This window comes from Penicillium daleae, assembly GCF_028827525.1.
Source record: "Penicillium daleae strain IBT 16125 chromosome Unknown utg000002l_segment0_segment0, whole genome shotgun sequence".
NCBI lineage: Eukaryota > Fungi > Ascomycota > Eurotiomycetes > Eurotiales > Aspergillaceae > Penicillium > Penicillium daleae.
Window position 1 is genome coordinate 6159464 of NW_026623150.1, and position 22520 is coordinate 6181983.

Consider the following 22520-nt stretch of genomic DNA (forward strand, 5'->3'; position numbering starts at 1 on the left):
TGAATGAAGTGAAGTGTCCGTACAGTCATTGCTCAAGATCAGCCAAGAAGGAGATGACTGCCTTCGCAAATGCTCTAGCATCATCGCGTCGCTCCTTGGTGTCAGGTCCCACCTGCTCCAAGAAAAGTGCCAACTTGGACTCCTTCCATCCCATGACGGGGGCATTCTCAATGCACATCTTTGATGTCGCAAAAGCGTCCATCTCATAATGACCTTGCACAGTCAGAACTCTGCCGGGGTTGTATAGGCCCTGGATAGGGCAAATAGGGGTACTTCCGATATTGATCCACGGAGCAGGAAGGGAAACTGGTGGCGTATCGGAAAGGGTTACAACCTGGCCTTTTTCCACGGCCATCACACGGTCACCGTGGAACATTTGAATGCGGAGTTGACCTTGCGGAAGGTGGCTCAGCGCGGATGGAAAGTATTTAACGAACTCTTCCTCCAATTGCACAGTATAAATTCCCACTTCACGACCAAGCGGACACTTCTCGACGTACACGTCTCGAACAGGGTCGTTCGGAACCCGCACCAAAACGTGGGAAATCAACTGGTGACCGAAGCAAGTACCCATGAGGCGGACCTCTGGATAGTCGTTGTAGACAGCCTTGATGAACTTTTCCAGGATTTGCATCCAGGGCGACTCGGGCATTTCATACACTCCTGGTGAGCCTCCGGTAATCAGGACTGCGTCGATAGGTTTATATACTGGGAATTGTTCTTGGGTCGCATCACCACGCAGTAAGTGAAAGTCCGGGTAGTGCCCTCCGCGAATATCATATGGAGTAATAGTAATCTCGATTGGGTCGTTGATGGCTGGGTTGTTTTCGTTCAAGTGCGCGGCGGTTTCTTTCAGGATGTCGCGGAAGTGGGCGCTGCAAAGGCCCCGAGCCTCGTACAAGCGACGCGCTGGGATATCGACATCGAGAACGGCAATGTGAATGCTGCGAACCATTTTGATGAACTTGTGAGATATGATAGCCTTTGCCTTTGAAAGCTGAGAAGACAGAGGACGGCGGTAAAATATCTACTCGGTGAAGCCAACGATATCCCGAACATACCAACGACCGAACTCCGACTTCGCATCGGAATTACTTAGGTAAAATTGTTCAAAACTCATAAGGATCCTAGAAAACTGTGAATAATCACAATATTGTCGCGTAATAAAAGTTACCACAGAATAATACGAGTGACCCCAACTGATCGGGATTCATTAGGTAAAAGATTGGATCTGGGGATGTTGACCGAAGAGCTTATTTGGAGCCCCACTTCCTGGGCGCCAGTCAACGAGTGGGAAGGTTCTGATCACTCTGAGCCTAAATTGCATTGGAAATCGATTGTCTAATGATCTTGCGTACAAGAAGAATTTCATACTCCGTGTGGTCACGATTCACCGAAACTTTCGTGTCAGCCACTTGCTACCCCAGATATGGGGCACCAGAGTGGATACATCTGGATGCGTTACATAGAGGTAAAAACTCTGGCCATCAGATGACGGTCTCAAAACATCAGGAATGGAATTTTCTCTGATCGAATCTGTCCTGTACTCCGAAGGTTGCTACCGGGGGTTAAACATCACATCAGGAGCAGCAGACAGGGCAGCATCACATCCGTGGATGAGTCTGTGCATAGAACTCTCGCGCTGAAAAGATACTAGGGTACTTCAAACAGTTATCTAGCTTTGATCTAACCCCAGACCAAATTGCTGCTTCTACCCAATACATCAGCTTGTTCCTCAAAGTTTGCTGTTTGAGGTCGATGGTATCGCAACCGACTCATAATCCTTGCAGTCATAGACCAGCCGGCCCTCAAACCATGTCTTCAAGACAGTAGCACTAGAGAAGTTGCCCTTGCTTAAATCGCGATCTACAGCGATGAAAGTTGCCTTCTTTCCCACTTCCAGACTTCCAGTTCGGTCTTGTGCCCCAACCGCCTCTGCGCCGCTCAGTGTAATGACTCGGCAAAGAATCTCTCCTCCTCGCTCCTTTTTAGACTTTCCGAGCTCCAGAGCCGAGCTTCTACGGCCACCTGGCCAAACTTCCACTCTTTCGACGATGGCAGCAAGTGCGTCAAAAAGGCTTGGTGTTTCTGGCAAAAGCCAATCTGAACCGATGGTCATATGTGCTCCTGTTTCCAAGACCCGATTGAAAGGCCATTTGAGAAGGTGTGGTATCTCCTTGACGACAGGCTCATGGAAAATAGCAGGCGACATTTCAGCAGTGATTCGGTTGTTCGCAAAACGAGGGACATCATCTGTTAAAGATAAAAGTCTCAGTAAGCGAAAGGGCTTCTCGTCGGGACAGATTACAAACTTACCCTCGTGAACTGCACTACAATGCGCAAGCTCATGTCTTGGTCCATTGGGATTGGCCTTTCGAACTCTTTCCAAAACATCTAGCGCCCCTCGAGCCGATCCTTCACCCGCAACATGAAGCTTGCAGGTCATGCCCCGCGCATCATACTTGGTTACTGCCTCCTCCAAAAAGCCCCAGTCAATCACCATGTGCTTCTTCTCCGGGCGTCCCTCTGCATCAAGGTCACACTGGGTGAATTGTGGCGGTAATGGCGCCCCGTCGAGCCAGAACTTGACGAAATTTGTGTGCACATGTTGGCTGCGGAAGCCATTGGCCACGTCTAGTAAGGCGGCAAGACTCTCACGAGGCTCCATGGCAAATGTCTCAGGTGCACAGACAATATGGGTGTAAATGTCTAGGTCAAGGCGGTTTTCCTGTTCCAGTTCCTGGAGGGCATGGAGGTATAACGAGTTGGCGGAGGCCTCTTGACATGAAGTGATCCCATACTTGAGACACATGCGTATACCAAACTCCAAAGCTCGTTTGGCATGGGATAGGGGTGTAATGGGAAGCTTGGAGAAGACCTGGCTCATCGCGTTTTCAGCCACTTCTCCAGTCAGGGTTCCATCAGAACGGCGGACATAAAAGCCACCTGGAGGATCTACTGCATGATTAGGGTCGATGCCTGCCCTCTTCAAACCGGCAGTGTTGAGAAGAATCCGATGACATGAGACCTCCCGCACGAGTACCGGCGTGGTCGGATACTTAGAATCCAGATATTTCCGATCGGGGATACCATCGGGGAAGAAACTCGCTTGATAGAAATTGCCAATTACCCAGTCTCCTGCCACATTGTGATACGCGCAAGCACATATACCATCCTGCAATCGTTGGCCAATATTGTTCGCACCCGAATCGAAACCAATAGATGACTCGTTCAGAGCTTGCATACTGGCGAGTAAAATATGAGTGTGGGCATCGTGGATGCCCGGCATGACAAATCGTTGAGCGAGGTCATATCGGATGAGGTTGCGCGAGCTGGCGATCTTTAGAATCTCCTCTTCGGTACCAATTGCTTCGATTATACCAGTTGCCGATACAATGAAAGCCTGGGCCCATGGCTGGGCAGGATTAACTGTATAGATCTGGCCATTGTAATAGGCTACCGAGTTGTTTGGGCCTGTAGAGGAATACATTTTGAACTAAGCAGGTGGAAAATGACCAGAGCTAGTGTGATACTAAGATGTTTTGCCTTTATAGCCTTCGGCTTTCGGTTCACGACCAGGTAGACCTCGCTTTTGATATACCCCGCACAGCATCGCGGAAGTCGGTCTGGAAGCGGAAAGACGACATGTCAGTTTCTCCACAAAGAATCTAGAGTCGCGACATCCAGGGGTGCTAGCGATGAACAAGTGGGTGATATAGAACTACTCCGCGGAAATAATTCCGGTCTAAAGAGGAGCATGAAGAAACAGCTACTCGGGTTGTACAAAGACAGATCAGAAACAATAACGGAAGAGCAGGTAATAAAGAAACTACGTTAAGATGCAATGACAGTACTAAGATATGCAAGCTAACACCTTTCGCTAGATGCGTGGGTTCATGACAGCAACATAACAACCAAACTCAAAACTCATAGCCACAAATCAAATCAACTGGGAGGGTGAGGCTCCATTTTCTTACTCCCAACCTCCGACCAATTCGTACTGAGGGACGTGCCCTGGCTCTCGATAAAGCTCTTCATCATGGCTCGGCGCGTATCTGGATCAGCGCCCGCGTAGAGTTTCTTGAAAAATCCGTCCACAGCGTCCCCACCAAGATCGGAGTCTACAGATTCCGCATCAGAAGCATCCCCAGCGCCGTCAGTCTCCGCCTTGCCCTTCGTCTCCTTCACTTTCTTGGTAGTCAGCGTTGATGCGAGCTTGTCCCAGTCTTTTGCGCCATGTCGTGACGAGGTCGGGTATGCCGGCCCCGTGCTCGCCGGGGCTGGCGGCGCCGCAGGCCGGTCTGCAAGTTTGGTGATGTTGGACGCTGATCCTTCGAGGGCACTCCATTTTTGACCAGGTGCCTTTTTCTGCAGGACTAGCTCGATTTTGGTGCCCATGACAGAGACTTTGGAAGTGGAAGGGTCGATGGGGGCGTACAGCGGGTCGAGCGTGAAGTCGTAGCCGGAACCAGATGGCAAAGGGAATTGCAGTGACACCTAAAGAGTGATTGTTAGTTCTCTAGAATCACCTTATTAAAGAAGGATAGAACATACCGAGTCATCCTTCAACTCAGTCTCCACACTATCTTTAGAGACCCCCTTCACATAGAGGGTCACCACGACAGAGTCATGGGATTGATACCACTCATGGCGAACCTTTTGCGCAGTCACAACAGGGGAAGCCTCTGTTGATTTAGTCTCAGGTTTTGTCTGATCCGAGGAAGCACCCGATGAGGATATATCCTTTTGATCCTTCTCTTGCACAGCCTTCTCTCCTGCGCCCACTTCCTTTCCTGACTTAAGACTCTCCCATTCGGCCTTGAGTTCCTTCTCAGTCGGTATACGTGTATCCGTAGGAAACTCAATAACAGAGACAGCATTCTTCTCGTCGCCCTCAGCCAGTTCTCCTAACTTGCGGCGAACCTTGGCCATCCAGATGGGCAGCTCAGCTCCATAACCATTCTTCTTGCTCCCAGATCCCCCATCAGCCATAGCAGCTTTCAATCCTTCCGCTTTGTTTTGTGCCTCCTTTTCACCAGATGTTTTGGACTCGATAAGCTCGAACAGGAACTTTGCATCGGCGTAGCGTTCAAGTTGGAATAGCGCCACGCCGCGGCGCATCTGTGCCGATAGAATGAGCTCACGCTTGCCGCGCTCACGGGCTAGCGAGAGTGCAATCTCCGCATCTTGGAGGGCTTCGCGGGACTTGGGTCCACCGTCTGCTGGTTTCACGCGGGAGCGAGCGATAGCGCGTTGGAGGTAGTAGGATGGGGCACGTGGTAGCTCCATCAAGGCGCGGGTGTAGTGTTGAATTGCGAGTGGCGCGTTGGAAGCCGCAAGGGCCTTGTCACCCTCTGCGGCAGCGTTCATGGCGTTGATATTGGGTGAAAAATGGGTTCAATGCCTTTGGAAGAACAGAGTGACTTGGAGAAGAAGGATGGGAGAAAGACCAATCGTTGGCTAAACGCACAGACTGGCGTTGACTCGTTCTAGGGTGCTGTATTAGCGGGGTGTGATTGGGTTGAAGAAACTCCTCCACAAGGCCCTTGCCATATGAGATCCGGAGACAGTCGCGAAAGGAAGAGGTTATAAGAAAGAAGGAGAAGCTCTAGGTTCTACAGCTTTCTAGACAGAGCTCCGGCCCCGCCGCCCCGCCGCGATTACATAACATGCGGAGATCCCCAAGGTTGTTAAATGTGATTTTGTATACAATGAGCTTCAATGGCCCAAATATTATTGATTATTAGTAGGAATAGTACATGTGATCGATGCGGACTTTTGTTTGCTTGTTCGTTCTTTCTTTTTCAAAAATCACTGCAGCTCTTCGTTGCCGAATTGTTTGCTGTACAAGCCAAGGGCACGGATCGGCCAATAGAACTTGTAGTTGGGATAGGAAATCATACTGCAGAAACAAGTCAGCTGAAATGCTATGGAAGCACGGACGGAGATAAACATACCATGACTGATTGAAGACTCCCTCGATGGACTCTTGCAGCCACTCGCCATTACGCTGCTGACGCGACATGAGCAGCTTCATGCCTCGCTCCAATGGCTCCTTGTGGGGGTAGTGGGCCTCCATGAGTGCCAGACAGGCCCATGCGGTCTGAACAACCTGGGACTTCTCATGTTGGACATAGACATGCTTCTCGCTGCTAAGGTAGGATTCACCCCAGCCGCCATCGGCCTGTTGCTTGGAGATCAAAAAGTCGCACCCCCGGCGAGAATTGTCGCTGGTCTCATAGGTCTCGCCAACACTGGCCAGACTTTCCAGGGCAAACATGGCAGCATAGGTGAAACAGATACCCCAAGAGCCATACCAGCTGCCATCCTTACGCTGAGCGCGCTTGATATAACCCACAGCCTTCTCCTTGGCAGCACGGATTTCTTCGGCGCGATAGTCGGGGTAGAACTTGCTGAACAGCGAGAGCGCAGTGACCGAGGCGGTGGTGCATTCAGGATAATCATAGCCAATCATGATACCACCAAAGACCTCGGCGGCATTCAACCATTCAACTTTGGGCGAGGCTCGAGTGGTCTCGTACTCGGTGAAGCCACCAGTAGGATTCTGCATCAACAGAAGGCAATCTACGCTGTCCTTCAGGCGATCCAACGAGATCAATTTGGGGAAGTTGTGCATCTCCTGGAGTTGGATGGTCGATCGCAGACCCTCGGCAGTGCAATCGCTAACCGTGTATCCTTGGGTCTTGGTGCTGAAGGGCCAAGCACCCTTGCGGTGCTGGCGATAGCACTTCTCCTGGTCTGGTACGTTCTCACGTAATTGATGGTCATCAATAAACTCCAGGGCCTTGAGCAACATGGGCCGCCACTTGGGGTCATCGGCAAATCCAGCGACCGAAACTGCTTGTGTGACAAAGGTGGTATCCCACACCTGAACACCATTGGTACCGTTGGCCAACATGCCCTCATTCTTCATCCACATGTAGTCATTCAAGCGCTCTCGGTGTCGGCGAACCGAGTAGCTGTCAGGACCATCGTGAATATAGCAGGCGACCATGTTAAGTGGATTGTTCACGGGTCCCAGCCCCGCGTAATCGGTGTTCTCGTCCTCCATGCGAATCAGCTCCCAGGTCCATTCCTCGGCACGCTTACTGATAGCGTTGATTCGAAGGAACGGATTCCAGATGCGGACCAAAAGTTCGTTAATACCATTCAAGAGCCAAGTCTTGGGATAGTAGTTGTCGGCGGGGTGAATGGAGTTGCGGTGGTTCGCAAAGTTGATGGTGTCATATGGCTGCGTGTAGAGCTCTTCTCGCAGCTGTTTCGTGAAATCATTGAGAGGGAAGGACCATTTCTTGGACCAGATATAAGACAGAGGCAAGAAGACCTGGCGGATATGAATCCACCATCTCCAAGGAGCGAAAGGCACCCAGTCGGGAAGAAGCCTGACCAAGGGGTTAGAGGTAATTCGATGATACTTCCACTGACGACATACCAAATCTCAGGGGGAACGGGATTGACACCCTCCCACTCCATTACACCCAAAATGCTGAGCCAGGCTTTGGCCCAGTGAGGACCGTAAATAGCACCACCGAACTTGTGCAGAAGTCCTCGGGCCTTGATCATACGAGGATCATCCTCGCTAACTCCAACAATGCGCAGCGCCACATAATTCATGGCAGTTCCAAAGACGGAGCTGTGAGCTTCGATGTGAAGACCCCAACCGCCATCTTCCGGGTGTTGACGAGCAAACAGATAGCGCTTGATCTCCGTCGCATACTCCGGAGGAATAGGGGTGTTAGTCACATACCAGGTGATCAACAGGCCTGGCAGTAAAAACATGGGCCCACCATACTCGCAGCCCCAGTTACCCGGCTCGAGTTGCAAGTGCGAGAAGAATGAGAGGCCATTCTCGGCAGCTTGGAGAGGTGTCTTGGCTTCAGCCAGCTCGGGGAGCCCCTGGAAGATATAAAGTTAGAAGTGAGAATAAAACACCCAGATTCAGTGACCTACAGTTGGCAGCCCAAGGTTGTATTTGTCTGCAATTGTCTGTGGCCAAGCTTCATTTTCCTCATCGGATTCCAGATACCGCCAGGTCTGGCGACCTTCCTCATTGACCAATCGCCAGCGAGTATAGTCGGTCTTGAGGTCGCCATTACTGTCGGGCTTCAGATGGCCCTGAGCAGAGCTCCTCCAAGGACCAATGTGTGAAGCCATTGTCTGCAAGACTCGGGCAATTGAGAACTTGAAAGATGTCGAATGTTGGAGCTCTATCGATTGGCGATAAAGCGGATAAACATCTCGGGGGCCTGGGGTAGCTGACTCAGCAGGTCTCAAGACTGCCGTGTATAACCAAGAACAAGGAGGCCCAACTATGCATGTGATAATTGTTATTGAATAGAAAAAGAAAATCTTCAATAAATGCAGTTGACTTGAATCTATAGAAATATAGCTTTCAAATTGTTAGTGGATGAATGCCAGTTGCGTGGTGGCCTCTTGACGATATATCTCTCGTCCTGGAACAATATTCTAAAAGCACACACAATGTAAGCCTCTCGAGCGAGTACCCCAGACATGCTAATGTTTACTCGGCAAAAGACCAGACAGATGCCTAGGTCCGCATTCCAGCGTGCGGGGAACTTGCGAGGCGCCTAGATAGAGTCCATGGGCGAAAGCACTACTCGGGTTTGAACAAGACATGCGAGCAGGTGTACCTATGATTTATCAACTCGAAGCATATTTGATACTCTCATGACCGAACGAGATAGCCTAAGGCTGTTGGAAATGTTTGGGATGGTGTACTTATGAAGGAGACTTCAGTACGCCATGAAAATGGGATATACACAGGCAATATTGCTGTCACACTGATCATCCTCAACAAAGTCAAATTGTAAGATCAACCACCGTACCTACATGCATATTCATTCCATCCAAAGCCAAACGACAGCATTTCAGAACATTCAATTTGTGTGAATGATTGAGCAACACCTGTAGTTATAGAGGGCCATATGGGGGAGGTCACGTTGTCACGTTATCCAACCTAACTTCAACTACGACAACTTCCAACCATATCCCACCTCCTCCACTGGGACAGTCATTGGCGTCAGCCGTGACAATGGCTCTCAATGCCATGTCCATGTCAATCCCCTCAGACCTGAATTTGGACGAGAGCCAAGGTTTGGTCCGCAATTATATTGACGGCGTCCTCGTCGACCTCCTCCACCAATTGACCCAATACCCATTCGAAGGGCAACCATCAATCACCCTTCGTTGCAGGCCACGTGCAGCAACATGTGCGATAAATCCACGCAATGGGGCTCTTGAGACAGGTCGCAATGACCTCGCATACCGCTCATTTTCATGGCCGGGACGCACAGCATATGAATCATGGAAATTCAGTATGTAGACTGGTCTTCGTGATATATTCGTCCCAGAACCGCTGTTGAACGGATGCTAATAGTCATCACATCTAGCGGTGATCATTCGAGTATTGGCTATAGTTGATCAAGCTTTGCGAACAGGACAGTTGATTTCAAAAAGGTGAGTTCCGATATCAGTTCAAGCCCGAGGCGATATGAGCTCGACTAATTTTGATTGCTCGCCTCTCAGAGACATATATTATATCGACCCGGCATATTTCGGATCACAACAGACGGTCAATGATGTTGTCGATGACCTTGCTTTTACTATTGGCGTCGACCGAGCAGCACTGAATGTGGTAAGTCCGTCGTTGGCCCATCCTGCCATGCGAGTGGAAATAAAACCGCTCATGGCGATTCATCCCTAGGAAGCAGCTGGCAAAGGTTTGGTTGCTGGGTGCTTTCGTCTGAGCCGCGAATCATCGATTATCATGGATGCCAGTGTCGCCCATGTAAGTGCCCCACGGTGTCTCCTACCTACTGCAATAGACCATAACTCTGATATGGCAGGATACTACGATTCCCCGGATTGAAAGCACTGACGAGATTGATATCTCCGGTGCTCGGTGGGTGTTTATCATTGAAAAGGAGGTATGTCTCGCCTCACTCCAACTCAATGCCACAGGGTGGGTATTGGCTGACTAGTCTTTCAACCGAAGGCAGTCTTCCACCGACTAGTTCGGAGCAGCTATCCCACCCGGGCCATCATGGGTGATGGAATCTTGATAACTGTAAGTAAAGACGATTGCCTCAGGTCAGTGTGAAACCGTTCATAACAAATTGATCCTCCAGGGCAAAGGGTACCCCGATATCAGCACTCGCGAGTTCGTCCACCAACTCTGGGTCGCTTCCAGCAGATCCGACAGACCACCGCGTTTCTATGCCTTGGTCGATGGAGACCCTCATGGAATAGCAATAATGTCGACATGCAAATATGGATCAATCAAGCATCTTCATGAGAACGCAAGGCTGAGCCTGCCGGGACTGGAATGGCTGGGATTGAAAGTAGCAGACGCCATACTGGCATCAGAGTCACCAGGTGCTAATGAGATCCTCTCTCTTACGACCAGCGATCGAAGGAAGATCCTCGCCATGTTTCGCAATAACCCGGTGTGGTCGAACGATGGACCGGAGCCCGAATGGCGTGCAGAGTTACAGCGTATGTTACTGTTGAATATCAAAGCAGAGATTGAGATGCTTTACGAGCGTGATGGCGGGCTTGAGGCGTGGATTGATCGAAAATTGTTTCGGCAGGAATGACCAGCGTCTGCGATATTGGTCAAAGGCAGCCTGTATACTATAGACTTAAAAAGTATGGTGGTATCCAACCATCAAGCATCGAACGAATATAGGCTATCAGTGGAATATCAAGTGAATTCTTCTCTTCCAATGCTCGACATACATACAAGTGAGGGTGTAACGGAAACAATCACCAGCCAAGCCATGCAAAACTCAAGAAATCATGTCCCGACGCCAATCATCAAAGCGTGTTCTTCATCTGAACCAGCACCTTCCGGTCTGATATATTTTAGAGACCCAGTCCCCTGCGCACTTCATCGCGAACCTTCTGTTCATACTCAGATCGTCGCTCGCGCCACATCTTGGCTGCCTCGACGTTGGCAGGACTCTCGTCGTTCGGTTCGGCGAGCATACTCATGACTGAGATGAGAATCTTCTCCACACTCTGAATGGGCGACCAGCGCTCGGAGGCGTGTTCATAATGGTTCGGGTCATCGCCAGGAGGGTGAAGGATCGAGATGCAGACGGTTCCGTTGGGGTATACTATATCGTGAATCAAAAGAGTGTCAGTTCGGCTCAAAGAGATGCGTTTCAACATAGCGTAGAGCTATGACGTGGTCTGGGGTTCGCAAACGCCTACCATTTGGATGCCACACACCACCCCCAACGAACTTCATAGTCGGAGGGCTTAGAGGATAATCCTTGGGGAACTTGAGCTCAGCTGCGAACACACCACCCTCGAAGGGAGTGCCTCCGGGACCCTCGATCAGAGCTTCCCAGTAGAACATGTCATCCTCCGAGACGGGGCCAGCCGTGATGCCCTCGGGCGGGTTTGTGGATAGGTTCTTGTACTCGTGGAAGAGGCGTTTCTGGGCGACCGAGGAAGCCATGACTGCTAGAGGGGAGATCGGGCAGAGTCGTCAAAGGTGGTCGAAGTGGGTGGGTTCTGCACGCGACAAGGAGGATGGGTTGGATTCCGCCGGGTGGCGAGTCGGGAAATTTCCGCACTGGTTGGGGACGGAGACTCGGAATGAAGTCTATAGTATGGCAGTGAAAACCTTAAGCCACACCAGAGACTGAAGTACAGAAGTATAGAGATTTGAGCGTGGATTAACAAGAGTCGAAGCAGGAGAAGAAGGAGGGTTTAACAGAACGGGCAATTCGCGGGGTGCGCCAATGCTGGCCGCCCCACTGCCGGATCCCGACGTAATTCCACAGTCCATCTACGGAGTATAGTCCTTGGAATTTCAGAGTCTATTCAAGGTATCATGTCATAGTATACAAAGCTTAATGATTTGATAGTTAGAACCAGTCAAAATCATCCCCACCTCCTTCATCTGATCCTTCATCACCCCACGGATCAACAAATTCGTCTTCAGCCGAAGGGTCCACCGGCGGTTCCTCGGCCCATACGTCTTCAGACTGGCCAGGCTGCCCTGGGGATTGCTGGTCGGATGGCGGCATCGCAGCTTGGCCAGGGGCAGGCGTCTCAGGAGCCTGGTTGGCCGACATGCCCCTCTGCATGGCTTCATAGCCAGCCATGGCGCCAGCGCCCGCAGCGCCGGCTGCTATGCCATCTGCCATGCCACCAGCAGCGCCTGCCCGTCCGAGAGTACCAGCTGCCACCTCGCCAAGAGCACCAGCTTCTCCAGCAGCTGCACCGCCAGCAGCAGCACCCCCGGCAGCTCCAGCGGCCTCTCCAGCGGCCGCTCCTCCAGCCGCAGCCTCTCCGCCAACTCCGGGGAACCAAAGGGGCAAGAAACCAAATCCACCCGACCCACTGTGACGGCTGAAGTAGTCGAAATCAACACTGACGGCTGTAGCGAGCATCACTGCTCGTTGATCAAGGGTCATTCCAGGGGCGGAATTGCCCTGATTTGCTAATGCCTCGGTGGTCGCTCCAGCAGAATCCATACGCAATGCGTAAACACCCGTATCCGTGAAGATTTCCCGAGCAAATCCGGCAAAGTTGCGGTTCACGGATCCAATCAGTCGGTTCTCTGCCGAAAGGAGAGAGAAGTCCCAGGATAGGAATGGCTCGTTGACGTAAGCAAACTGGTTGAATTCACCTTGACCCTGACTTGAAACCTGGGCGAGCTGCATTTGCTGTTGTTTTGATAAGCCGGATTCGGCAAGAGCGAATCTCTGAGTACCCATGTCCGTCGCAGAGTTGGGCGACTGGTGATATGTGAACAGATTGTATTTTCGCCGTAGGGGTGCCCATTGCTGCTGCGCTTCACCAATAACACGCATCTGAGCAAAGTCGAGCGGGGAGACTTGTGCATTCGATGAAGCCTCAGCTTGGACCAAGCCACCTGGAGTCGTCGTTTGAACGGATGAGTATGTGGAAGAGCTAGCGTTGGTATCGAGAGGATCGTAGACTAGAATTCGAGAGTTGATCCACGAGAATGGACGATTGAACTGCAGAAGTCCGTTGGTCAGCGCTTGAAATAGTATTGATTAGAAGCCCAGCTTACCCGTAGCACCTCATTCTCATGTCTATCAAACACATGAGTCACGAAGCTCCGATGTGTGCGGAACCATTGACGCGCCATGGCATTGGCCATGCCCTTCTCTTGCTCCGCCATATACCCAATGTGATTTCCCTGCGCATCCATGATGACATACTTGTTCGCTTGCTCGAAGCCGCTTGGAGGAACGTGTCAGCATTGCAGCCTTGTGTGATATAGAACAAATTTCGCTTACATCATGACATTCATTAACTCTAGCTGGCGCTGTACAACCAATGCTGAGTTGGCCAGGAGTTTCGTCGCTGGATGCGTTTCTTTGAGAACGCCATTGGGGTCTTCTGGAAGATAGACAGGCGCGAGGAGGGTATTTTGCGAAGGGTCATAGTTGGGATTTGCTGTATCCTGGGACTCTGAGACTGGAGTCTCTGGTTGCTGCGGCGTTTCATCTGATTTCTGAGCTTGAGGAATTCGTCCCGGCCGTACGATGCTGCTGCGCGGACCGAAGCGATTGTTTTTGCCGCGAAGAGTCGATAGAGGCCTGCGGATTGGAAGGCCTCTTAACGAAGGGGAAACGAGCCTCGGGCTCCACATGTCGATGGCTCGATGGCTCTGAGTCTTTAATGCTGGTTGTTGTGGTAAAAGTACGAGGAGGGTTCGATGGGAAGCTGGTGACGGCGGGAAAAAAGCCGCAAGTGTAGCTAGACACTGGCGATGACGGAAGATCGCCCGCGGGGTTAAGCGGATTTACCGCCACCTTAACGAGAACCAGGCCCAAGCCATTTTGCATCCTACACAGACTACCTGATTTCCAGAAGAACTGGTACAGGGGCAGTTCAAAGTTCAAACGTCCAAATCTAGAGACCAAGACAAAAGACCATCTAAATACGATCCAACTTTCGTTTCGTTTGAGAAGTCTTCTGGATGTCTTTTAAATTGTCTTTCAATATAGACGTAGCATCATTCCGCAATTTATCTTCCAAGTAGCTCATCGTTCTTCGGCCAGTAGTTTCTGCGTATCTAGGCAAATTTTGCAGCCATATAGTTCACTGGTACAAATCATGGATATGGCAACGCGCAATATACCAATATAGAGTTGAGGCTGCGCCTCGCTGGAACTGCATGTCTGGAAGTCTTGTGACCGCAGTTACCGAGGAAAGAGATCTTGAACAAGGGTAAATATTCTGCAATTTTAGAGGTCCTGCGAATAGCGCGTATAGGCCATATAATTGCAACGCTAGCATCCAGCAATCTCACAGAAGGCCCTTGCGAGCTAGCTCGATCTTTCGGGCCGCCTCACCAGCCTTGAATCCTCCCTTGGACACGCAGATCGCGCTTCCTTCTCCTAGCTCAACCTTTTCTTCGACATCAGGGTGCGCGCATGGACAGTGGTGGGGGAAGGAGACGCATGCGAGAGTTCCAGGGCAAAGGTAGTTGCTGCATTGCGCTGAATAGGTAGATGCGTGGTCAGTAAATTGCAAGCGAGATCATGGATATGCCCTAAGCTTGGGTAAAAGGGACTCACATTGAGCCCACATTTTCTGGTACCGACTGCTATCGCTGGGGACATTCTGAGAGCCCTGATGCTGGGCTTGTTGTTGCTGGTTGCCGCCAAACATGTGCTCGAAGAATTGGAACTGGGCCTGGGCCACAGCGGCCAACAAGAAAAGAGCCCACAGACTCGGTAGCAAGTTGCGCAGCATATTGGTTATGGAAAACCGCCTGGACAATTTTGAGTTGTTAAAAGCAAATTGCCGAATGAATGTGGAATGGTTAGAGGGGCCTATAGATGAAGCCAGTTTACAGACTGGGCACGTGACGCCAAGCCTTTACCTCCGAGAAAAAGTTCCCCTTGTAGCTTTCACCTCCGCATCTCGACCTCAACTCCAATTGCCAACAATGTTGCAACCCAGACTTCTGGCGCCCATGCGGGCGCTGGAACGGGCCATTGCTCCCTCACTCCGATCAGCTCAAAGCGCCTACAGGCCGCAATCCATCCTCCCACGGTCTCTTACCGCATCGTTCTCCGTCCCGAAGACCACACCCTCTATTCCTCGCACCCTCCTCCCATTCTCACAAGTGCGTTTCGCCTCGCACGCATCCCAAGGAACTGCCAATCGACACTCGCGTGACCCTGCTGGAAAGCGTCTGGGTGCCAAGCGCTCAGGTGGTGAATACGTCGTTCCCGGATGCATCATCTTCCGCCAGCGAGGATCAAAGTGGTTCCCCGGTGATAACTGCGGGATGGGACGAGACCACACCATCTACGCCACCCAGGCTGGATATGTCCGGTATTACCTGGACCCTGAGCGCCACCCCGAACGTCGGTACATCGGCGTCGTCTTCGAGAAAGACGGCAAACTTCCACACCCGCGAAACGCGCCCAGTCGGCGCAGGCTGAACATGGTTACAATCCCACGAACGGAACCCATCACATATCAGCCTGATATGATCGCCACTATCGATGGGAATGACACTCAGGTTGGCAGCGTCGAGGCCATCAATGCCGAGTCTGGCCCTCAGCTGCGCCCTGGTTACATGTATCGTGAGGCCAACTGGGTCATTGGTCGCGCTGCCGAGAAGGCTGGAATTAGCGCCAAGACATATGATCGCAACAACCGTTGGCTTGCGTGGAGGAAGAGACAGGCGCGTGCCGAGCGTGCTGCCCAGATGAAGAGTCTTAAGGGCAAGAAGAAGGCTTCCAAGAAGGCCAAATAAGGGTGCATGACGTTTTGAGCCATGGGTTTTGGGTTTTTAGTAGCGATTTGAAGGTCTCCTGTATTTTTCTGTATTATAGAAATCATAAGTCATCTTTGACATGTATGTGACACAATATCAACATCTTCCCCAATGTCCCGGCTTCCACCTTTGGATGATTCGACCTGCGACCTGAGGATCTCTAGCGCGTTCTAGGTGTTTTACATCCAGCTCTTCACTTTACTGTTTGCGGTTGAGATTGACAGGGCGGCTATCTATCTGAAGCTTTGAGTGACGGAAATTGTTTATACCCGGAAGCCCTCCAATCAACATCATTCGACCCCTCTCGACAACTGAAGGACGCAAGGATTTGATCCATTCAACAAACTTCAGAATTTCGATCGACATCCGTGCCACGGCTATCGGCTACTTGAACAATTTGATCATTTCCCGATCCTTGTTCTATCATACCCCGGATTCTCGCTTGTGAGAGCGGGGGCGTGGGGTATGCTTTAGTTATCGTCTACAATTAGCGTGCAGGTACATGCGCAGCAGAGGAATGTTACGCCGGTGTTTAAGTTACTGATGCTGTCTATACGTCTCGGTAGAGCTTTGGCCGAAACTAATAATTTGAATACCTCACTACCGGACCCTGATTCCCCGAAAGCATCTCGAGACATTTCCATGAAACTATAAGTACCAGCGAATATGGAGGGCTCTTGCACCCATTGACACAAGATCAACAGTCAAGAAAGATGGGATTTCTCAATAGTCTATTGCTTCTTATCTCATTCGCACTTGAGCATGCAATTGCAAGCCCAGCGCGCTCAAATGTGAATATCACGCGTTCCTTCTCCCTCTCCCCTCCCCGTTCTCCTCGTGCGGAAAAACAGATGCACGATGCCGACTACCATTCATTCTCAATTGAGTTCTGCTACATGGCTGACTATGGTGGCAATGATACGTGAGTGTCGATGGCTTATTTCCCCGTGAAAATGAGTCTTGACTGATTGGCTATGCTGGTCAGGCACCCCAACACTTTCTCTCGACAGGTCGTTCAGAACTTGAAAGATATCGCGGGAAAATCTCCACTATTCCGAGTTGGTGGTAGTACGCAGAATTCTGCTGTATACTATCCAGACCAGTCTGAGGCTATCATTAGTCCCTTTAGCTCGGACGCAGCAACCCAACCATCACATTCGTACCTGGGTCCTTCCTTCATGCAGTCATTCAACCAATTTCCGGAAGGTTCTCAGTACATATACGGTAAGCGGGGCTTTCCGAATAAGCTGTGTCTGTTTCATATAGTTAAATGTTGACTCTGTCAGCATAGGCCTCAACTTTTACAACCCTACCAACGAGACTCTCTTCAACGTCGGAGATGGACTTGCTCAGTGTGTACTAGAGGCAAATGCTGCTTACAGTGCCATTGGAGATGCTCTGTATGGCTTTGAAATAGGAAACGAAGTAGATGGTGAGTCATGATGAATGCAGCGATGATGCGAAGCCATCAATTTAATGCTCTACAAGGATGGCCCGGTGGTCAACGTCGACCTGCGAACTGGACACTCCAGGATTACGTTGACCAGTGGAACTACTACGCCAAAGTAATCAGCCAGAACTTGACTGGGTCAGATTCCCTCCAGATTTTCCAAGGCTGTGCCTTCGAAGCCCCGCGTGATGTGTTTGACTCTACTGCCTGGAACGTTGCAAATGCTGAAGCGGACGGCATGCGCTCTAACATGGCAAAGGCTGTCGCTGACCATGAGGCAAGGTGTCTCAGCTGCACTGAAACGAGCTACAGCTTACCAAGATACAGTACATGGGAGCCAATTGTCATTACACAGGCGTAGGGCCAACTATCGAGACATCCATCTTCGACCGCACAAACGTCCTCTCCCGGGTCTGGTACCATGATTACCTCGGCAACGAAACAGCAAAGTCCGGAATCCCCTACGTTTTGGGAGAAACCAACTCAATCTCTTGCCAAGGTGCAGCAAACATCTCCGACGTCATGGCAGCTGCAGTCTGGGCCGTTGACTACGTGCTATACCTGTCATCTCTACGCGTTGAGCGCGTCCATTTCCACATGGGAACCCGATATGCATACAGTTCGTGGCTACCCGTGTCATTCAACGATACAGCCCCCAGGTATTCCCGATCTACTATGCGGCATTGTTCAACGCCCACGTTTTCGCCGGGGGTAATAAACAAACTGAGGTGCTCGTCAACGGGACTGATTTTGGAGCCTACGCGGTGTACGGCTCTGGTAAGTTGGAGTCTATCGTTGCAGTAAATCTCGCCATGTGGAACTCCACATTTGATCAGCAGGAGAGACCGTATACAGTACTTGAGCTGCCAAACGGCTGGGAATCGGCAAAGGTATCGAGACTTACAAGCCCTGGGGTCGAAATTGCCACCAACATTACACTTGGGGGCCAGTCGGTCAATGAAAAGGGAGTCATCGTGGGCGATAAGCTTCATGAGAAGGCCCAGGGCAGGAGGGTTTTGGTTGGTGCTGGTGAAGCTGTGTTGGTCCAGAAATAATGGGTGTTAATTCCTCTACAGTACTCTTAGGCTTGCACGGGTTATTTGTTGGAATCTCTTGGTATACGAAATTGGATGGAAGAAATTGAGATTCAATTAAGAGTTTGATGTGGCAACAGCATCTCCGAGAATGTAGCTGACATACCATGTGACGCGCTGGAAATAGTGTGTTTTGCAGAATCGTTACTCGCTGTTCAATATATACCCAGGGAAGATGGAAACGATTCCATTCATGAGTCCCTCTAGCCTTGGACGAGCTCACTCGGTTTCGCGAAGTCGATACCACAAGCCGGATGCTTTGGCAGTTCGAGGTGGAAACTAGGGGATAGTCGCGAAGCGGGATTGGGGTGATAGTATGAACAGATCATCATATGCTCAACGTAGCTAGAGCCGGCCCAGAAAATGGTTGTATTCGTCAAGGCACCCAGCCGAGCTGTTGCATGGGCCACTGCAGCCAGCAGCGATGCTCCTCATCCAAGTGGTAATATATCGCACGAATCATATGGATACTGAAGCCTTGCATCCACCAAGCCCACTCAAGCTCTTTGAGAATAACACAATAGTAGCCAAAGATCACCAAAGCTTCCGGCGTTCTCTGCTGCAATTGATTCAAAAACTGATCCGTAATCCGGAGAAGCCAGATGAAAATGTCGGCTGTCTCACAGTTCTGGGATCCGACCTCAAAAATCGTCGCGAATGATTTGCCTAGATCATCGATAGCATCTGTATAGCATTTCAGATCGATCGGATCCTCAACTGCCTCCTCGATGAGTCGCCGCAAGTTGATGAGGAAGGTCTGACTGGCGGTCGACCTGGCTTCCCAGGCAAGGCTTCTCCGCCGTCCCAAGGTGAACATGGGCGCAAGAGGACCGGATTTGAGCGATTCGTGTACAGAAGTAATGATAGAGACCGTACCCCGAAATAAAGACAACCACTGTAAGATTCTATCGTTACTGACCCACAAATCATCGCGTTTCCGCGGCAGCGCACAGCCGATGATGCAAGTGATTGTGGAGAACAGATAGACCGCGGGTCCATTCTCTTCATTAATTTGAGGGATAGTAGCTGATACCATCTGTAGGGCTAGATTGTGATGATATTCAGCCGCATCGACGTACTGGTCCTGAAGATCCGGCTTCAGGTGTGCCAGATGTAACGCGGCCAGGGCCAGAATTCCGCGGAAAACAAATTGGTAAGAAAATCCAAATGAAGGAACGGTGGTCTGCCATACAGTCTGTAAGACAGGGTGGCGTGAGATCGTAAAGCAGGTTGAGGTGCTATAGTGATGCAGCAAGGCCATTTCCGCCATGCCCATGGAAGGGGCTGCGGCACCAGAACTCAGTCTAGTGGCCTCGCTAACGAAGGGGCTCAATCCAGTATGAAGGCCTGCAGTCGGGGTGCTGGCTGTGGTTGGAGGAGTATTGAAATTACATTCGACCCCATGGCGGACGCAGTTCTGGCATTTTGGCTTGGCCTCATCGCACTTTTCATTCGTTCCAATTGCTGCGTTAGCTGGATGTGAGGTGAAGGAGGGAAGGGGGTGCCAACCTTTACTTTCCGCGACTTGCACGACTGACACCCAGTTCGGGACTTGGTGTGTGTTCGCCGGGGTCCCATGTTGGATTAGACCATTTCTCTTGTCTTCGGTATGTTGCCCACTAGATCTGAGCTCGCAATTTGAGGAATGATGGGGGTTTTGAAGGTTTGCGATGGGTTGTTGGTCCAGAGGAAAAATGAGTTTTTCCGATTGTTGCCTCCCATGCGTGACGGTTAGTTGAATTTGTTGCAACCAGACATGCTATTTTGAGACAAGCTTATTCCTCAGCTTCCACAAATCCAAGGTAGCGAGTTGGAGAACAGGCTGAAACTTATTCTGGATCGCTAAGAGGTTGAGGTTGTTCTGTGGGTCGGGCTTGATCCAGCCAAGCCCCCACTCGGCTGTTTGGATGGAAACCGTATATATCCAGATCAAGGGTCTACTACATTCTGTTCTTCGATCAGAGTTCACCATGCAGATGTCGAGGACTAATTTACTAAAAGTATAACCCGGAGTGAACTACATACGCATGGAACTAGTCAAAACACACTTCAAATGAATCTATCCAGTTTGTACAATGCCACACCCAAAAGGTCCCTCGTGTGCCACTGTAGTCACTTAGATATCCAAGGATCTTAAACTATTCGCTCATCCACATTGACTAAACACTCAATTTGAACCCTCCCCAGTTAAGTCTGGAGAAGATCCCTAGAGGATCGTACGAGGCCTTGATCTCCCTCATACGTTCGACATTCTTTGCCGAGAATCCTGCAAATGGATCTTGCCACTCTCCAGCATCGCCCATATAAATAAAGTCCGAAGCGATCCCTTTCTCAATATTGATTGCATTCAGACGTTCAATCAGTTGGCGTGACCAAGCTTCGATTCGAAGATCGTCTTGCGCCAAGGCCCAGCCTGTGCTGAACTGCCATACTACACGTCGGGTCAGCTTCAGCCTCGTGATTGGGGTATTCTCCTGGACATACAAATATAAGGCTGTGCTTCCAGTCCCCAAACATTGCCAACTCCGTTGGTAAGGCCAACTCGCGCTGCGCCTGCAGGAGCCACGTTCGTTACGAAGGTTGGGTAAAGACCCTCAACGTCCGCAATTTGGTCAACGGCATCTTTCCACGCCTTGTAAATCGAAATGAGGACGTCTTGATCCGGCTTCATCGTCTTATGAGAGAACATGACTCTTCAAGAAATATTAGAGATTGAAGTCAGTTCGAGGAGCAGGAAAATTATGCAAGGACTGACCGGAACATCTGCTTAGGCGTATCGAGACTCGATGCCCATTGTCTCATTGTCGTAACATTGTTGATCCGAGTCATAGCAGGAATGGCAGAGAAGTTTGCAAATTGAGATGGAGGCTGGCTAACGCCTTCTTGGACACCAAGCAGCGAAGCTGACGCGACTTTAGTTGTGGCATTATATTGCACGGTTGCAACCATTCCTGCAGCAATAGGATCTTTCTCGTCAAGCCTAGCGATGTTGCAGACCGCAGTCAGGAACCCAGGAATGCCGCTCTCATTAAATACCTGAATTGTTGCGCTGACTTTGGGAATAGCGTAGGTCTTCAAAGTAAATTTTGTCACAATGCCGTAATTGTTGGCGCCTCCCTTCAGGGTCCAGAACAGGTCCGGGTGAGAGGTTTTGTTTGCGACGACCCGAGTGCCATTTCCAAGAACAACATCATAACTGAGGACATTGTCCATCGCGTAACCGTACTTGTTGTTGAAGTAGTGGAATCCGCCAATGAGACTAAGACCGGGAACACCAATTGTTTTCAAGCGTCCACCAATTGCTGCGCGCCCATATGGCTCGAGGGCTTCGTAGACGTTGTACCAAGTAAGACCAGGTCCGACTTCAATGGATTCGGCATTGACCTTGACCTTGTTGAATTTCTCAAGGGCTAGCAGAACACCACCATCAATATTGTTCGATCCTGGATACTGGCGGGGTGTTAGAAATGGACGAACTCAGTCAAGCTAACTTAGAGACTCACATTCATATGACCACCACCACGAACAGCAAACTGCGCGTCGCAAGTCTGGAAAATCTGAAGGGCCTTGGAGATTTCATCCGCCATACTCGGCAAAAAGATGCAGGCAGGCGAAAGATCGGCTCGAACATCCCAATAGGCATCCGCAGCCTGGGCCGTATAGTTTGCACTCTTAGGATTGATAATTCCGGAAAAGGCCCGAGAGAGCTTGCTGCAAGCACATGCAGCTCCCTTGGTGAGTTCGAAAGAACTGAGAGGAGTAGTGACGGTAGACCCAACCAAAGTAGTCGCGATACCGCTCCCTGAGAGGACCAACGCCGAAATGGATAATGAGATGAAACCTTTCATCATGGTTCACTTGTCACTGGATGGAAATTGAACTCGTCGAACAATCAAGTAATGCTTGATACGTCGATCTTTGTGCCCTTGAATGACCTCTTAAAAGATCTAGGAAGGCCATTGTTCATGTTTGCCTGGAGGAGATCATCGTGCCAGGGGCTCGCCATATCGTAATCGGATGCTCAAAATGTCGATCATCATATTTACCCCGGGGTATCCTCGGCACCTTCATTGCGTAGAGTATTGTCTGATCCATGGCATCTGAAACTCCGAGCATCCTTGGGATGCGCATGGATGGGTCTTGCTCAGCCCTG

General features: G+C 50.5%; 11 protein-coding genes across 11 annotated transcripts; 3 read left to right on the top strand and 8 right to left on the bottom strand.

The window, feature by feature from the left end:
* Positions 1-25: 25 nt before the first annotated feature.
* N7458_003106 (type 1 glutamine amidotransferase) lies at positions 26-955 on the bottom strand (the record flags this gene model as incomplete). Its single annotated transcript, XM_056906489.1, has 1 exon — positions 26-955. One exon carries the CDS (start codon positions 953-955, stop codon positions 26-28), a length of 930 nt encoding a protein of 309 aa, XP_056770596.1.
* A 780-nt stretch (positions 956-1735) lies between these two features.
* On the bottom strand, positions 1736-3490 carry N7458_003107 (amidohydrolase; the record flags this gene model as incomplete). The annotated part of the gene is made up of 2 exons (XM_056906490.1): positions 1736-2253; positions 2317-3490. 2 exons carry the CDS (start codon positions 3488-3490, stop codon positions 1736-1738), a joined length of 1692 nt encoding a protein of 563 aa, XP_056770597.1.
* Positions 3491-3945: 455 nt separating this feature from the next.
* N7458_003108 (co-chaperone SGT1) lies at positions 3946-5370 on the bottom strand (the record flags this gene model as incomplete). Its single annotated transcript, XM_056906491.1, has 2 exons — positions 3946-4497; positions 4555-5370. The coding sequence occupies 2 exons, from the start codon at positions 5368-5370 to the stop codon at positions 3946-3948; spliced, it is 1368 nt and encodes a 455-aa protein (XP_056770598.1).
* Positions 5371-5811: 441 nt separating this feature from the next.
* Positions 5812-8175, bottom strand: N7458_003109 (terpene cyclase/mutase family protein; the record flags this gene model as incomplete). The annotated part of the gene is made up of 4 exons (XM_056906492.1): positions 5812-5902; positions 5958-7403; positions 7454-7917; positions 7972-8175. The coding sequence occupies 4 exons, from the start codon at positions 8173-8175 to the stop codon at positions 5812-5814; spliced, it is 2205 nt and encodes a 734-aa protein (XP_056770599.1).
* Positions 8176-9073: 898 nt separating this feature from the next.
* On the top strand, positions 9074-10637 carry N7458_003110 (uncharacterized protein; the record flags this gene model as incomplete). Its single annotated transcript, XM_056906493.1, has 7 exons — positions 9074-9356; positions 9432-9498; positions 9568-9676; positions 9746-9829; positions 9888-9968; positions 10037-10108; positions 10170-10637. 7 exons carry the CDS (start codon positions 9074-9076, stop codon positions 10635-10637), a joined length of 1164 nt encoding a protein of 387 aa, XP_056770600.1.
* A 268-nt stretch (positions 10638-10905) lies between these two features.
* N7458_003111 (E2 ubiquitin-conjugating protein UBC7) lies at positions 10906-11506 on the bottom strand (the record flags this gene model as incomplete). Its single annotated transcript, XM_056906494.1, has 2 exons — positions 10906-11159; positions 11257-11506. The coding sequence occupies 2 exons, from the start codon at positions 11504-11506 to the stop codon at positions 10906-10908; spliced, it is 504 nt and encodes a 167-aa protein (XP_056770601.1).
* A 412-nt stretch (positions 11507-11918) lies between these two features.
* Positions 11919-13678, bottom strand: N7458_003112 (scramblase family protein; the record flags this gene model as incomplete). Its single annotated transcript, XM_056906495.1, has 3 exons — positions 11919-13037; positions 13094-13265; positions 13323-13678. 3 exons carry the CDS (start codon positions 13676-13678, stop codon positions 11919-11921), a joined length of 1647 nt encoding a protein of 548 aa, XP_056770602.1.
* A 659-nt stretch (positions 13679-14337) lies between these two features.
* On the bottom strand, positions 14338-14787 carry lcl2 (the record flags this gene model as incomplete). Its single annotated transcript, XM_056906496.1, has 2 exons — positions 14338-14531; positions 14610-14787. The coding sequence occupies 2 exons, from the start codon at positions 14785-14787 to the stop codon at positions 14338-14340; spliced, it is 372 nt and encodes a 123-aa protein (XP_056770603.1).
* A 196-nt stretch (positions 14788-14983) lies between these two features.
* On the top strand, positions 14984-15802 carry N7458_003114 (mitochondrial 54S ribosomal protein bL27m; the record flags this gene model as incomplete). The annotated part of the gene is made up of 1 exon (XM_056906497.1): positions 14984-15802. One exon carries the CDS (start codon positions 14984-14986, stop codon positions 15800-15802), a length of 819 nt encoding a protein of 272 aa, XP_056770604.1.
* Positions 15803-16536: 734 nt separating this feature from the next.
* On the top strand, positions 16537-18328 carry N7458_003115 (glycosyl hydrolase family 79 C-terminal domain-containing protein; the record flags this gene model as incomplete). The annotated part of the gene is made up of 6 exons (XM_056906498.1): positions 16537-16745; positions 16809-17047; positions 17115-17255; positions 17312-17535; positions 17586-17849; positions 17894-18328. 6 exons carry the CDS (start codon positions 16537-16539, stop codon positions 18326-18328), a joined length of 1512 nt encoding a protein of 503 aa, XP_056770605.1.
* A 415-nt stretch (positions 18329-18743) lies between these two features.
* N7458_003116 (FAD-binding oxidoreductase) lies at positions 18744-22218 on the bottom strand (the record flags this gene model as incomplete). The annotated part of the gene is made up of 5 exons (XM_056906499.1): positions 18744-19986; positions 20588-20798; positions 20852-21060; positions 21123-21817; positions 21871-22218. 5 exons carry the CDS (start codon positions 22216-22218, stop codon positions 18744-18746), a joined length of 2706 nt encoding a protein of 901 aa, XP_056770606.1.
* Positions 22219-22520: the final 302 nt, after the last annotated feature.